The sequence below is a fragment of the Corylus avellana genome, chromosome 3, assembly GCF_965113065.1.
Source record: "Corylus avellana chromosome 3, dhCorAvel1.hap1.2, whole genome shotgun sequence".
Lineage (NCBI taxonomy): Eukaryota > Viridiplantae > Streptophyta > Magnoliopsida > Fagales > Betulaceae > Corylus > Corylus avellana.
In genome coordinates, this window is record NC_142492.1 from 11,142,768 (window position 1) to 11,158,684 (window position 15,917).

General features: G+C 37.9%; 2 protein-coding genes across 4 annotated transcripts; both read left to right on the top strand.

Annotated features, from left to right (window-relative positions):
* Nucleotides 1-1,040: 1,040 nt before the first annotated feature.
* LOC132175476 (bromo-adjacent homology (BAH) domain-containing protein) lies at nucleotides 1,041-7,601 on the top strand. The gene is made up of 8 exons (XM_059587435.2): nucleotides 1,041-1,664; nucleotides 2,388-2,450; nucleotides 3,308-4,063; nucleotides 4,161-4,292; nucleotides 5,180-5,263; nucleotides 6,165-6,224; nucleotides 6,331-6,414; nucleotides 7,007-7,601. Exons 1-8 carry the CDS (start codon nucleotides 1,302-1,304, stop codon nucleotides 7,292-7,294), a joined length of 1,830 nt encoding a protein of 609 aa, XP_059443418.2. The 5' UTR covers nucleotides 1,041-1,301; the 3' UTR covers nucleotides 7,295-7,601.
* Nucleotides 7,602-10,223: 2,622 nt separating this feature from the next.
* Nucleotides 10,224-14,508, top strand: LOC132176493 (bromo-adjacent domain protein, putative (DUF3527)). 3 transcript variants are annotated; one of them, XM_088514743.1, is made up of 4 exons: nucleotides 10,224-10,295; nucleotides 10,554-10,636; nucleotides 11,434-13,318; nucleotides 13,736-14,508. In XM_088514743.1, exons 3-4 carry the CDS (start codon nucleotides 11,450-11,452, stop codon nucleotides 14,066-14,068), a joined length of 2,202 nt encoding a protein of 733 aa, XP_088370869.1. In that variant the 5' UTR covers nucleotides 10,224-10,295; nucleotides 10,554-10,636; nucleotides 11,434-11,449; the 3' UTR covers nucleotides 14,069-14,508. The 3 variants fall into 3 exon arrangements, with proteins under 3 accessions (XP_088370869.1, XP_059444706.2, XP_059444707.2); XM_059588723.2 differs by lacking the exon at nucleotides 10,554-10,636 and having other exon boundaries at nucleotides 10,232-10,295; XM_059588724.2 differs by lacking the exons at nucleotides 10,224-10,295; nucleotides 10,554-10,636 and adding an exon at nucleotides 10,651-10,901.
* The last annotated feature ends 1,409 nt before the right edge of the window (nucleotides 14,509-15,917 follow it).

Genomic DNA, 15,917 nt, shown 5'->3' on the forward strand with positions numbered 1-15,917 from the left:
ACTTGTATTCAGCAAGCTCAAGCTTACATTTGAAGACTTCCATTGCCCTTTCGGACTTCAAGTCGTTTTGCCATTCCATCAACATCGACATCACTTGATTACCGCACACACAAATTTCAGGTTCAACCCATTTAAAATAATTGCAACCACGATTTTTTTCGTTCTACATAATCACGTAATTAGGGTCAAAAAAACTATGGTTACAAAAATTAGGGTTTACCCAATTAATATAGAATTTTGGCATAACGGGATGAGCAGAAAATTTATGTGAAAAAATAAATTCTAAAACACATCTTACCAAATAATTAACACAAGCATAAAACTTTTTGCCATGATTTTTAGGTGTTGATGCAGTTTTGATAACTGTTTTGCTCCCATATTTGCAAATTGGATAGCTCGATCCTAAATCACATACCTCACCCTCGGAGTGCTCCATATTTTACCGTCGTTACCTCGCCGATATTGGGTAGTGGGTAATTTTGCCGGTGGATGATAGAATCGACTTTCACCGGTACTGGGTATCGCCGTCGTGTGGGATTCTTCACCGTCGAGACGCACGTGACTCCTAGCTAGATCCTCAGCTTTGTTTCTTCGACTTCCTTCCTAATCTTTTTCAATGGATGGCTGGAACCCAGTGATTTTTTTCTACAGCTTGGGTAATGGATCTTCGTGCTCTCTTGTTCTCGGGGGTTTCTTGCACAACGTAGGTAGTGTGTTTAATATATATGGGTAAGTGTAAGTGTAAGTGTAAGGGTGAGTGAAGGTGAGTGAGTGTGAGGGCAAAAAGGGTAAATGTACCCTAAAAAATCACGTGAAAGTCACGTGATATGCATTCAGTTTGATCTTAATGATTCAGATAGACAGAAGGTTCTTATTTGAGAGAAAATGAAAGTTTAGGGGCTCAAAATGAAAGATTTGAAAGTTCAGGGAGGTCTGCAAAATCGACCGGAAGTTCAAGGGGCTTAGTGAAGTTTCAAAAAATATATATATATATTCCGTACTAACTTTGACGAAATTTGGACAGGAAGTTACCGATCCCAACGAGCCCAGTCAGGAGCCGACCAGGCGGCTCGGTAACTTCGGGCCAGCTAAAGTTGGGGCGGGTTTCGCCCCACCCTTACCAAAAGGGCAACAGTGGTAAACTCGTTTTTTCCGAACCGCCTCCGTCAGTTAAACACGACGAAACCGCACCGCTTGGCGGGCTAACCATTTTTGATCCAGAGCTGCAGATTGCGTGTTGTGTGTGTTCGCGTACTTGAGTCCCAGAGAGAGAGAGAGGGGGGTTGGCAATTGGCATTGAAATGAGGTACCGGAGGTTCGCGCAGATTTCGACGAGCGACGACGACGAGGAGGCGCCGCCGAAGCAGCAGCAGCAGCAGCAGCCACAGTCCTCGAATTCCGGAGACGAGAGCCAGCCGCGGCGGAAGCGACTAAAGCGCATGAAGCTCGCGGAGGAGGAAGAGGAACCGAAGGAGAAGAAGCGCCAGCAGAAGAAGAGGAAGAAGGGGAGGGAAGCATCGGAGGACGAAGAGGAAGCAGAGGAGGAGGAGCCGCAGCAGGAGGACGCCAAGCCGATTGGTGAGCCGGTGAGGTTCTCCGGGAAAGGGAGAGGCCGGAGGAGCCACTACGAGGCGTTCGAGTTCGACTACAATCGATACGAGCTGGTTAGATCTTCTCGTTTTGGTTGAGTTGGTTAGGGTTTTGATTCTGGATTTTGATTGTAATTGTTGCTTGAATTTCGTTGGTTTAGCGGATGTATTGCGAAAGCAGTGTTGGGGATTTTGGTGCATTTTAGGGCTTGGTTACTTTTAAGTTCTGTTTGGCTGCTGAGAAATGAGAGAGAAAGATGTGGTTGCCAGTAATTCAATGATTTTAAAATCTTCATTTGCTGCTGGTTTCCTTTGTGTTACGATTATAGGTTTGTAGGGACTTCGTGCCCTAAATATGTTCTTATTAGTGGTCGATGAACATAAGTCTTTATGGGTTTATTGGCTTAATTATTTATTGTATACGAGGAAATGTTTGAGAGAAGTGGCTTTATTATCTATGTATACTTTAATTGTTCATTGATCTTGTTCGTGATTTGGCTGTGTAGGCGGACATGTGCAAAAAACAGTGGTTTATGCTGAAAAATCATGAATGCCCATTATATTTTATTTTCTATCCAATATATTCTTACCTTCTCAATGATGTTTTGATGCTAGGATTTAGGCTTTCAGTGTCCTTATTTGATTAGTTAATGCTTTAGATTGGAGATATGCATCCATGTGATTCAGAAATTTTGGGCTTTTGGGCTCTAGGTGGTTATTTAGGGTGTATAAAAATTTCTTGAGTGCCCTCCCCGCTTGCTTATGTTACTGTTTATCTCTACTTTGGTTGTCCTGCAGGAGGATCCTGTACTTCTAGCTCCTGAGGATAAGGAACAAAAGCCTTATGTCGCGATAATTAAGGTACTTCTTTTGTGAATTTTTTCTTACAGTCTTCTGTGAATAGTTATGATATCTGTTGAAGTTTTATGCTCAATGTTCTGTGAAATTTTGAACACCATTTCGCTGATATGCATCTCATGTCAACTTGAAGTTGCATTCTTGAATTTCAGGTTTACATGGTGATAATTAAGGCACTTCTTCTGTGAAATTTGTCTTACAGTCTTCTGTGAATACTAATGATATCTGTTGAAGTTTTATGCTCAATGTTCTGTGAAATTTTGAACACCATCTCGCTGATATGCATCTGATGTCAACTTGGAGTTGCATTCTTGAATTTCAGGTTGATTGGTATGTTTAATCAGTAATTGGAAGATATTCAAGTAGTAAGGTTGTGGATGAGTTTTTCCTTGAAAATTGTTGCTATTTTATTCGGTATTTTTAGAACCACAATCTGTTGCAAAAACATGAAAATTCTGTCTGTGTCCACGAATCACAGCATCTGTACCTGTAGTTCATTTTATTGACCTAGAAGGCACACAGTTGATCATGTACATGAACATATCTTATTCAAATCTGACTGTCTGCTATTTCCATGTGGACCTAAGGCAAAGGCATGCTATCTTGCTGTTTTGTGGACTTATGAATTGTCGGCTGTCAATTTGTACTTAACATTACGCATGTTATGCTTTATATTACATTTCATATGTAATTGGTGTTTGTAGTTATTCTTTGGGCTGCATATGGTGCTTGGGATATATTCTGATTTCTTTTCACATAAATTAGTTGACAATTCATTTGACTTCTCTTTTTTAGGTATTGTCTTTGTTACCCGCCTCTCTCTACCTGCCTTAATTATGAAAGTGTTTTCCTGTTGGTAGGATATTAGTCAGACGAAAGATGGGAGCATGATGGTAACTGGACAGTGGTTTTATCGCCCTGAAGAGGCAGAGAGAAAAGGCGGTGGAAGCTGGCAATCACGTGATACAAGAGAGCTTTTTTACAGTTTCCACCGTGATGAGGTCCCAGCAGAATCTGTAATGCACAAGTGTTTGGTGCATTTTGTTCCCATAAACAAGCAGCTTCCAAGTCGGAAAGAGCATCCTGGCTTTATTGTACAAAAGGTGTATGACACTGTTGCACGGAAACTGTGGAAACTGACTGATACAGACTATGAAGATAATAAGCAGCATGAGATTGATCTTCTTGTTCAGAAAACTCTCTCACGTTTGGGGGATCTTCCTGACATTGAAACTGAAGATACAGCTGCTGAACAAGAAGATCAGCTTAAGACTAAACGAGCTTTAAGGAGAAAGAACATTTCACCTCTTGATGTTACAAGAGAGGAAGAAGCAACAGCAAGGTCTGATCAACATCTAAAAGCTGAAACACCTGGAAGCTGTACAAATAATAATTCAGAATACCGCTGTATTTTAGCCAATTTCAAGGCATTGACTGGAGAGAACCATCGTGATATATGCCTAGAGGCGCTTCTTAAAGGAATTCAATACATGTGCAATTCTGTTGACAGCATGGATGGAGATGACAAAGAAAAAGGTGGTTCTGATGGCATTGGCCATGAAAGAGAGAATAAGTGTCAAGAAGCTGCAAATGGATCTCAAGAAAAGATTGTAAAGGTATGTAGGCATCGGCTGATAGATGTTTGGTAACTGGAAGCAGTGGATTAAGGGAATGCAATGATTCACACATGTTAGTATTTGTTTTTTTCTCCAGAGTGGCAAGTCTTTTCTCTGGCCAGATGCTGCTGTTCCAGCTGTAATTGCTCTTGAGAGGACCGCGCATGAAACTTTTTCCTCAGATCAGAAGTATAACCAAAAGATGCGATCAATGGTGTTTAATCTCAAGGTTTGTAGGCTGTGTTTGTTTGTGTGTATTCAAACACTTCGTTGCGTGCGTGCATTTACAAACATGTTGGCTTATTGTTTAGGAGAGCCTAATGCCTTGGGATTTTCACACTTCATATGTAATAGTTTTAACAAAACCCTCAAACAAGATGGGTCTCACTTCTATCGGAGATTTACAAACTAAAACCTTTAAACTCTCCTAATTAACGGTTAATAAGTGCATTTTTGGCTTCAAAGATGGATAAATAGATGGTAATCGATCTTTGGCTGTTTTCAGCACCCTATTTTATGTGTCTATGTTTTTATTAATTTCTATGAATATTAGTGGGTCAGAAATATGGTGAGAGAAAAAGAAACTTATAAAGGTATCTTGGATGGATCGTATTATATATGTCCTAATAGAAACAGAGAAGAATTTGGTTATTAATTATGGAGTGAGGCTTGGTTGAGTTGAGCTGGTGCTAAAGGTGCACCTTTAGCCATGCCTAAGATGCCTTGGCTATATCTTTCATTCTTTGAGGCATACTTTTACTGGGGTAACACTTAATAAAACCTGAGGAACTTACTGGTGTACTAAACAATTCCTTTGGGATATATCTTATTGGTACTATTGAGGTTAATAATATAGAAAATTAAAACTGGTTGGACATTTGAAGAAATTTCTGTCTTTGCTTGATGAGATGAAAGGACTGGAGTCCTTTAATATATGTAAGGTTTGTTGGTCTTAGGGTCCATAATAAACAAAGCATTTTAAATTGGTTTGAGGGAAACAGCACATGGCTTTAGATATGCGTACATTTTGCTGCAAAAGTTGTCACATTTGTCTAGCTACTTTTATTAACTTCCCTTTATTTAAAAAAAAAAATCCTTTCTTTCGTTTCTTGGTAGAGCAACGCATTACTGGCCCGGCGTCTTCTAAATGGAGAGTTGGAACCATCAAAAATACTGAACATGTCACCAAATGAGTTAAAGGTATGCTGTTTTCGTGGCTTTCTACTTCTGCTTCCAATCTTTTTATCTCAAAGGGTCTGTTACACTTGGTATTCAGTCACTGCCGATTCAGACGCTGATTGGGCAGGTGATACTTGTGATTGTCTGTCAGTTAGTGGCTATTGTCTTTTTATGGATAATGATCCCATTTCCATTTCATAACTAGTTTGTTTTGTTGATTCTGTGAACATTATACAACAAGTGGGAAGGGATTATTAGTCTCTTGTGTGGGAACCTAAACAGAAAATGTAAATGTTTGGTTTGAAGATCGGCATGTTAAATTGATGTATATAACATGTAGAAGCACAGCTGCATGTATTATTTCTTCTTGCTTCAATTAGAAGATGTAGTTGCAAGACATGGAAAACTCCCTCTGGAACTAGGTTTATTTGTTACTTGTTCATTTGCTCTCTTATTGAAGTTTCTAAGTATGCAAAAAGTAAATGAAGTGCTTGGGTGAATTTTCTTTTTCTCCACCAAATTAAATATGATGGTGTGATCTAGTGTAACTTTGCATGAATGTTTGAATTCTGTTACCAGAATAGTAATTCTAAATTCTATGAATTCCTTGTCGCTGATTTTACAGTTTATTTTTAGCGTTCATTCATTGTTTGCTTTCAAACTTAACCTTTTATAGACCAGCCAATGAGCTTTAACTCATATGGCATTTCCTCCCCCTGTACGAATGAGTGAAGTATGAAGTCTAATTTAAGACCCAATAGGTGCGCATGTGTAACCTACCGATCATCAAAAGAAAAAAAGAAAAAGCCCTTTTACCAACCAATATGTACTCTTCCTCATGCTTTGCATTTTTATTATTGCCTTTGTATTTTTGATTAAGTACAAGTAGGAAAAGATATCAACTAAACATTTGAAATTTCAGGAGGGTTTAACAGCAGAGGAAACAGCAAGAACAGAGCCTGATGAGTCAGAGCGCATGCAGGTCATTTCTTTATTTCCTCAATTTGGTTTGAACTATTAGTTTCTTGTTAAGTATTTATTTGCGCATTAGATATGTGTTCACTGTTTAGTTGTCGATCATGAAACAGATGACAGATGCTCGTTGCTCAAGATGCAGTGAGAAAGTTGGTGTAAGAGACATTATCCAAGCAGGACATGGAGAGCGCTATCAGGTTCTCAAAATTTCCTTTTGTCCTTTTAACTTGATATCAGTGATGAAACACTCCTCCAAAAAAAACATGAATGGGCTGGGTAGATACAAAACACTCATGTATCATTGATGTGTATATATATATTTATAATGTTTTTGCGTGTGTATTGTACATGAACTTCTCTGTATGTGTGTGTTCAGTTGTTGATACGATTGCTTCATTTGCTTGTGTTCATGTTTGAAAATTTCTGACCACGCAACAGCAGCATGACATTTAACACATATAAATGCTTTGTAACATCTTGCTCTCATTTTGGGGCAAAGAACAAAGTTGAAAATAATATTTGAAGCACAACAGAAGCCTATCAAGGCGAGCAACATGAAGAAGCTTCGGTGCAGTTAATCAAGAAGGCTTAATTCAAAGACTGATTCTAGTACTACTTACATTTAAGTGTTTTCTTTTGTATACTTGGGCACCTGACACTTTAAATGATATCTCGATTATTATTATTATTTTTCTTTAAAAAAAAAAAACATTTATGTGGATTTGTATCCAGCTATTGCTTCCTTTAATTGCCATCGACTTCTTTTTCCCCTGGATTTTGTGGATTCAGTTGGAGTGTATTGCCTGCGGCCATTCCTGGTATGCCTCTAGGGACGAGGCATCCAAACTGACAATAGATGCACCAAGTACGCACAGAAGCGTTGGCACAGCACCTTTGGCCACTGCTAAATTTGAAGACGTAGAGAAGAAGCTGGTGAGTCCCCGTGAATCTGATAAGCCGGCCATTGACGCTTTCAAGAAAACAAGTGAAGCATCCATGCCTGCCCTGGATACCCAGAAATCATTTGGTAGGCCCAAAAAGGAAGAAAAAACTGAATCTCCTCGAAATGCCGAGTAGAATATGCCAGCCCTTGCAGTTTTGGGTCAAGACTTAGTGTTTCGGTTTGACGTGGCATATTTTAAGTGGCTTCTCATGTCTGTCACTTCAAAGAACATAAAAGAAAAATCACATAAATTACGTCAGATAAATTCCTCTTTTAGTTTTGTGGAATTGTCCTCTTGTACAGTTAAACTGTAGGTAGGTCTAATGCATACAAGCTGCGGTTTTGTTGTGTATAGCTTTAAGCAGATTACAAGTTGTTGTCTCATACATCTCTTTTCTTTTATCTGAAGTTAGTTCCATGAAAGAATATGCGGGTTGAAGACTCCATGTCCAATTTCTTTTATGGTCCATTACTATAGGTGGATATATCATTCTTATGAGCAACCCGACACCTGCTTAGCCCACTTTACCTAGCAAAAGAAAATTGCATGTTTATTTTATGAAACTTTTTAGCCCGTGCTTTTTGTTTTTAAGCGTTGTATTTGGAGTTGTTTGTTAATGCCTTTATGTTTAAACAATTAAGGAAAAAAGCTTCACAAAACGACCCCATCTTTTTGGGCCACCATGGTTGGATGATAACAAACACTAGTTATTGCTTAGACAGTAAAGAAAGTGGCTAGTAATTGTGCTCACTGTTCAGAAAACAGTAAAGAAAGTAATTGATTCATAATAGGGCCGGCTCTCACACTTATGGTACCAATAAAGTTTGCTAACGGTGCTAGTTAAACCCCAATAAATAGTGTTACAGACAACTAAAGTGTTGCTTGTATCTAAATCTACATCTCTCTTTGATAAAAAAAAAAAAAAAAAAAGAAAAAAAAAAAGGGGGTACGGTAACTTCTTTTTGGCTGTCATTGTGGATTTGTTGAGTGTAGTTGGGGTAATTTTATAGAGCCTACCTTCTTCTGCAATCTGCAGTAATATGTAATGTGTCACACACCTCCCATCTTAAATGTGTATTTACAATGTTCATTGAACCCAATAAATAGGGGTACTAGATAGATCCCCACATAGCAGCATTATAGATGAATAGATTGTTGCTTGGATTTATATTTACTATTTACTCTTTCAGTGCTTTTGTTCCCTTTGATTTATCACTTCAGAAAAGATGGTGGGGGGATTATTGAGTGTACTTGAAGTACGTATCATCTTTTCTGCAGCACCGACAAGAAGGTCACATATCTAATCACGTCTTATAGCTTTGTTAATTAACAAATTAACAGACTAATTGCAAAATATTTGTAGCGACTTGGACGTCTCATATCTTAATTATATATATAATTTTATTTTTTTTTTAATTTTTTTTTAGTTTAATGCTGATTAGTGGAGTAAAAAGATTCCGTGGGTCGGATGTGACAGACCGCATCAGAATTGGCTCGTCCCTCCTACACCAATCACATGCACGCATTTTCACGTTACTATCCTTGACTACCAGTCTACCACCAAGACCCCTGCTATTACCCTTTTACCACTGATTGTACAGTATTACCCTTGTCCATATATATGTATGTCGGCCAATAAAAACTAAAAGACCCATTCTTATATATTAATTTTATTGGTCCTAAATTAATAATTTTGATAGTAAGTAAATATAAGAATAAATTTTGTGGAGTCGGGGTAGGTGAGTCTTATAAACACTCTTTTATATTTATTGGTCAACTTGTTAATAATCTAGCTAATAAATTTTTTAGGATCCTGATCCCTTGAATAAGAGTAATTCAACATTTACATTCCGTTTTTAAAATTTTAGTCAATTCATTCAATAAAAGTTATTTCACTCTCTATCTTATTATTATTTCATTTAAATATATGTTTTTTATTTTTATTTAAAAGGAGAGAATGGGAATAAAAGAAAAGGAGTTTTTTTTTTTTTTTTTTTTTTTTTTTTAAATAAAAATAAAATTTGTTTGAGTGTTCAATAAATTTGTTGGGTATGGTAGTATTTTGCCAAAAAAGTCTCTTCAAAATGGAGAAGAGCAAAGAGCTTTTTAGTGATTTTAATGTTATTTTCTCTATTTTAGTTACATACCTCACACTATATTTTTTTTTTATTTTTTTATTCACATTTAGTAAATAAACAATACTCACCATATTTGATGAGCACGATTCACGTGATGCAAAACATTTCAGACCCGTTTTAACATTTTGACTAAGCAAAATAACATCTAGGTTATTCTGACTTGTCGGAGAAGAGCACTCTACCTATTTAATATGGTAATTGAAATTAGAACAAACTTTTTTTACCCTCTTTATTTGCTTAAAACTTTTCATCAAAATTTTAAGCAGACACCAAGTTTGAGAAAGTCGATGGGGGTAATAGTCATAGTCTTTCATACACTTTACACATCTTTTGGACCACCTACAAAATTGATTGTAGCAAAATGAGTCGTTGCTTTATACTTTAAATTGGCTTGCAAATTTGGCAACATGATAATAAATAATAAAAGTATATATATATATCTTTGTGTGTGTGTGTGTGTGTGATGGGCATTTCTGTCCATGTATTAAAGGATTGAGGGCTATAAAGTAACTTCAGTTTAGTGTGAGATCTGCAGTTTACAACGTTAATAATATATCTTAATTCAATAATTAATTATTGGGAAACAGACAATTAATTGTAGGATTCCGGGCTTGATATATGCTGTTCTCCAAATCTTAAGATAATAATTTTGTGCCAGTGATTTGGACATTAACCCTTTTTTTTTTTTGGGTTAATGACTATATAATCCTAGAATTAGCCACTAAACTAAAACCTTAGCTACTGTTTAACAAGGCTATAGTTGTCTTTTTGTCAATGGGTGCTCTCTCCAAGGCAACCCAAAAAAGTTTAAAAAGAGAAACATTTGAAAAAAAAAAAGGAAGTATAAAAAAAAAAAAAAAAATTTAAAAAAACACAACACTATAGCATTATATGATGGCTTGAAGGAGATGGCTTTATAGACATGAACTGTAGCTTATCAGCAGCTTGTCGCTCATTGCAGCCCTGCCTCATGTGAGAGAGATTCACTCATATCAGGCATGCATTCTCTCTCCAACATTGTCTTACATCACACCCTTTCTCTCTCTCTCTCTCTCTCTCTCTCTATAGAGTTCACTTTTTGTGTTTATTATGCAGCAATGCTTTACTACTCTTGGCATAATTCTGGATATCTTTTCTTTTTGCGTACACTTTGGTTGATTATTGGGGAAGTCTTTGTATTCTATTGGTCACAGCTTACTGTTTGTTAAATTTGGTTGTTGGGTTTTGTTCTTATGGATTCATGGTGACTTTCAGCTCAAGAGACTGGAGGATATGATTGCATCTGCTTGCAGTTTGTTGGGTTTTTCTTTGAGTTCACTTCTCTGAGATCTAGTGGGGTATGGCCATTTTTCTTTTACAAGCATTTTCTTCTCATTTTGGCCTGGAATGCCAGAGAAAAGTAAAGTAGTTGTTTTTCTTTGTCAGTAAACTGTAGCTTTTGTGTATGCTCCTTTACTTGTTTTTTGGGGTCTATATAGATCAGAAGATTCCTTGGTGTTATAGGGGCTTCAGTTTTTTGGGATCAAGATTGGGTTTTTGAGGTTTTTGTGATCTTAAAGTTTGGAATCACTAATGGGGGGGTGTATGCCTTTTCAAACACTGGTAATTTTTGAGGTTGCATAGCATTGTACTCTTGCTTCTTTATTAGAAATTCTAAATTGTTTTATTTTGAATTTTCTTTTCTAATATGATCAAATGTATCCATTTTCATAACTTATGAACACAGATTTAATTCTGCAAATTGAATGCATTTGCCACTGAACTGATATCTCTTCATTGGCAATTGTTCCTTACGGTCTTGTTTTATGCTTCATCTGTGAAGTTTCATATGTTATTTAAAAAAATCAATTTCAGAGACTTATGTATTGTTCGTTGCTAATAGACCTCTTCAGAAAGGTGTCTGGGCTTGTTATGCATTTTTTTCTGGAGATGTAATGCCAATAATTTCCATATCTGACAGAAAATTTGCAGCCAAAAGCTTTTCTTCTGGCATGTTGTTATGACCCTGCACCAATATATTAGTTTCGGATAATTGACTGAAAACTTCATATTTCATAGTCAGATCAGTGTGCTTCTGTCTTGCATATGCAAGTCATGATAGTGTTTTTTTCCCCTCTTTTGAAATTTCTTGCAGGATTGGGATTTTATCAATGGGACTAGAGATGGAGCTGGACTTCGATAAAAGTTGCAAGATTGGTCTGAGTCCTAACACCGTTCTTCCATCTCATCGACGTTGCTCCAATGTTGTAAATGGAAACACAAAAGGGAAACCCATGCGTAAAGATGATCGATTGAGCCTAAAGGAGGACTTCATAGAGCTTAACCTTGGTCGCTATCGCAGTTCTTCTTGTAAAAGCATTCCATCTAGACCTGTTGGACTGGAGGGTAACATTGAGCTCAAGCGAGGTTCCATTTATCAAACTTCCAAAGAGGTAAGAAAAATGAAGAAAACTGGCACCGTTGATGGGGGGCGAAATATTGCAATGTGTCGTAGTAGTGACAGCTCTTTCTCTTTTAGAATTGTTGACTCATTATGTGGTCCAGATGAGGAAGGCCTGAAGAAGAGATCTCCGGTGATATCTTTGGATCCAAACTTTAGTCCAAAATCTGTTTGCAAGCCTTATGCAGAACCATGCTCATCAGATGGCTTTGTTGGAATTTGTCTCAATTCGAATGACATGGATAAACCTGCTGATACTGTGGTGGATCGAAAATTTAGAAGTGGCAAAGCTGTTGGCCCTCTAAATGATAGTAATGATCTTGAAAGAGACACAGGTCGCACATTCCACAAGTCGCTCTCGGCAAAGGTGGAAATGCTCCATTCGCCTTCACCATCAGAAAGCGATTACTCCTCCAGAGCTAGCTCAAAGTCCAGATTCAGCCCTATCAGAAAGATGTTTGATCCATTCAAGAAGTCCAAGTCTTTGCGGAGTCCTTTAGGTTACATAGTGGAATCTGGTGGGCTAAAAGCATCTGGGACAACAAACATGAGGAACAAAACATCTAGGAAATCTTTGCTGCGTGATTTCTCAAATGCAGAGAAGTTGCCAGAACTTGATCCTCCGTTTGTCGAGGGAGAGAACCACCATTCAGTTGTTGCATGCTCACCAGTTCACCTACATGGATACCTCAAGTTAGAATACAAACATGGAGTGCCATTTTTTCAGTTCTCTTTGAAGTGCCCAGAAGATGTTTTTGTGGCCAAGACATGGAAGACGGACAATGCTTTTAATTGGGTATATACATTTCACTCCATTGATGGTAGAAAGAAGAGTAATGCCAGCGGATGGAGATGGAACAGTAGTGACAAAGATTCCTCCATGGTGGGACAGATGCAAGTTTCCTGTTATTTGTGTTCAGAACTAAAAGGTGGTGGAGTTGTTGACAATTCTGTGGTGACAGAGTTTGTATTGTATGATATTGCACATGCAAGGCAAAGTGTTGCAGCCCAAGAAAATGGTAACCCTGATGCTGATAAAGCTGTCAAAGGTTCTAATCCAGGCTTGGTTAAGGAAACTTTCGACGATGATAGGTCTCGTCCAGTGAATCTTAAACTACAACATAGACAAGCCTCTGAGAAAGGTGATTTTGGTTCTTCAAATTCTTACCCTTGGGCATCTGCAGAATTGCATCCAGACCTTGAAATTGCAGCCGTTGTTATGCAAGTCCCATTTGAAAGAAGAGAGAGCTTGACATACAGGAGTGGAGATAAGGTTAGTGATAAAGTGATCTCAAACCTACTTAATCCTTCTATGATTGAGCAGAGGAAAAAGGGCTGCCATGACAGCAGAAGTCCAGAAAAAGTGAAGGTGTTAGTTCCAACTGGAAACCATGGCTTGCCTAGTGCTGAAAGTCGGGGCCCTTCATCATTATTAGATCGATGGAGATTAGGTGGAGGCTGTGACTGTGGCGGTTGGGACATGGCCTGTCCCCTCACTGTTTTAGGCAATCCCTGTACTCAATGTGCTGGAGATCAACCACTTCTGGACAATCAGCAGCCTTTGGAGCTTTTTGTTCAGGTAAGCATTTTGTTTGATGTAATTTATTTTTCTTGATATCATAATTTGGTTGGAGAATAAGGAATTCTACAACATAAGATGCTGGGTCCACATGCAAGGATTCCACCCAACATATCTTTACAGATAACAAGACCCAAGAAATGGTGTACCCCATTTTTTATAGGTGCTTGCTGCCTGACAATCAAAACAAATTGTGTTGTCTAACAATGAGTCGTTTCAGTGATGTATCATTACTAATGAAAAAAAAGAAGAAGAGATCCTTCAAAAGTAGAGCAATCAAACCCGTATCTCCTTTTTCAACTCTTGCAACTAGAAAATCCTTCTTCATTATTCTTTCCTGATGCAGTAAGGTCCAGACTTTGTTATGGCTATACTTCGCATCTCACAACTTGTTACCTGATTTTTATTTGTATGCAGGGAGCGAAAGAGAGTGCACCGGCACTGACCATGACTTTTGTTGAAGAGGGAGAGTATGCAGTTGATTTTCATGCACAATTATCCACATTACAAGCATTCTCCATTTGTGTTGCTATTTTGCATGGCACAGAAGCTTCCACTGATGGCAGGAAGGACAGAAACAAACAGTTATCGCAAAGCAATTCGCTGAAAGTGCTTATCGACGAGGGAGTGGAATTTTTAATTGAAGCAGCCGTCACTTCTGAGGAGAAGACCAAAGTCACTAAGATGGTAAAAGAAATCCCACCATCTTATGTGCTCAACCCACCCTTTTCGCCAATTGCTCGAGTATAGAATATCGGCTCAACCGGCTTGCTTCACACACTGCAAAAGGGCTTCTTGGAGGATCCCTGCATATGTTAAGATGACCCCATGACTTCAAAGGAAATATGGAGGATGATATCATCCTTAGATGACCACAGGGGTGCCAGTTCCTGCGGTTGACACTGAGCTTCAGGGGGTGTGTCAATTGCTTAGCAGCATCATCGGCTTAACTGTCGGCGGGGTGCTCATAAACTAAAAGGGTGTCTTAGAATCCATGGGGCTATTTGGAGATGCGAGCTAGAGATTCTTACCCATGGCTGAGGGCTATTTCCATAGGGTTGCCAACATCCTTTTGTTATATTATTCCATTCATTCTTCAACTTCTATAGTAAAAGATTAAACAGAGAACAGAACATTGTCCATATTGTAACTTGATAGAGAGGGAATAGAAGTAATCATTAGATTGTCCAGAGATACTATCCTTCCTCTTTTGCCTTCCTTTTCTTTTTTTTTTTTTTCTTTTTTTTGTGGTCTCATGAAGGATGTAGGCTAAGGAAACTAGATGGAAACTTTGTTCACAAGAAGTTTGTATCTCCAAAATAATTAACACTTACATGCCTTTTTCTTTTCTTCTGTTTACAGTCACTTTCCAAAGAATTGGCTCATTCACTAGTGCGTTTATATCTTAATATGTAACAGTTAAGTAATAGGCCGTTGTTTCCATACTTCTTAGTAGTAGGGCTGTCAAATTTGACAAGATGCAAAATTTCCTAAAAGCCTAGCCAAAACAAAAACCCAACGACGCAAAGTGAAAAGATGGTTATCTAACTATCACAACCGGACCGAATGGATTCCCAAAGTCAGGCTAGCACATCGCATGTTAGATTCGAGAATGGAGGGCAATTGATACGGAAATAAATGATCAAAGGTCAACCCAATTCAAGGGTCATAAAGTCTCAAGATTCGTATCCATTAGATGGTTGTTACACATCTATGTGCCAATTACAAGGCGAGAAATCAGAAAACACTATCCGATTCCAGTGATACCCTTCCAAAATCCTAGGTAAGAAGAGTCAAAAACTCCACTAAGGGTATGGCACAAAATTAAAAAAAAAAAAAACCCAAAATTCTATTTAGGTTATCTCATAAAAATTGTCTGACTTAACCATCAGAGATTCCTCAGCGAGTACCATGACGGTGCCACAGCCGCCACTTCATTGGCTTTTTTCGTTTTTTTTAACAGGTGATCATCATTTAGTCTAACCTTGCAAAAATTTGCATCAACGTTATCATTTTGAGAAAAAAAAAAAAAAAAAAGCAGCTCTTCAATGATCATGCACTCTGACCTGAACCACAAGAATGCATGAGTTTACATTTTGTTCAGTGATTGTATGAGATACTTAATTCTCCTATTCCTCATAAGCTCTACTAAATTGACTGGGATTAATTTACCTTGCTTTAAAACGTTGTGGCTAGGACATGCCTTAAGAGAGCACATATGGGGGAGTCTCCTAAAATACTGTCGCCATCGCCGGCGGCCAACCCGGGTTCGCCGGGAATACTCACGGCCATACTACAACCATCTTGCTGATATTTTGTTTCTCAAGATTTGTATAAATCATCGGCTTCAATATTGACCATCACATTTTGGATCTTGGACCTGGCGGTGGCTTGGATTATCAATAGGATGGAGTTTTAATGACAGATAAATAGTTTTAATAAATTTCTTATAGTAGACATCAAATTGTTAGGTATAATTTAATGATAAGGATTAAACTCCAAAGATACCTTTCTGTTGAACCATCAAGGCCTGCAGAATAGTAAGTTACCTTTATTGGTAGAATTGAAATAAGCACAGATTGAGAAAACTTATATTTGG

Coding starts and splice junctions, on each gene's coding strand:
- LOC132175476 (XM_059587435.2), top strand. CDS start 1,302: ATGAGGTACCGGAGGTTCGCGCAGATTTCGACGAGCGACGACGACGAG. Junction 2,451..3,307: donor CTTATGTCGCGATAATTAAG/GTACTTCTTTTG, acceptor TCCTGTTGGTAG/GATATTAGTCAGACGAAAGA. Junction 6,415..7,006: donor GACATGGAGAGCGCTATCAG/GTTCTCAAAATT, acceptor TTGTGGATTCAG/TTGGAGTGTATTGCCTGCGG.
- LOC132176493 (XM_088514743.1), top strand. CDS start 11,450: ATGGGACTAGAGATGGAGCTGGACTTCGATAAAAGTTGCAAGATTGGT. Junction 13,319..13,735: donor CTTTGGAGCTTTTTGTTCAG/GTAAGCATTTTG, acceptor ATTTGTATGCAG/GGAGCGAAAGAGAGTGCACC.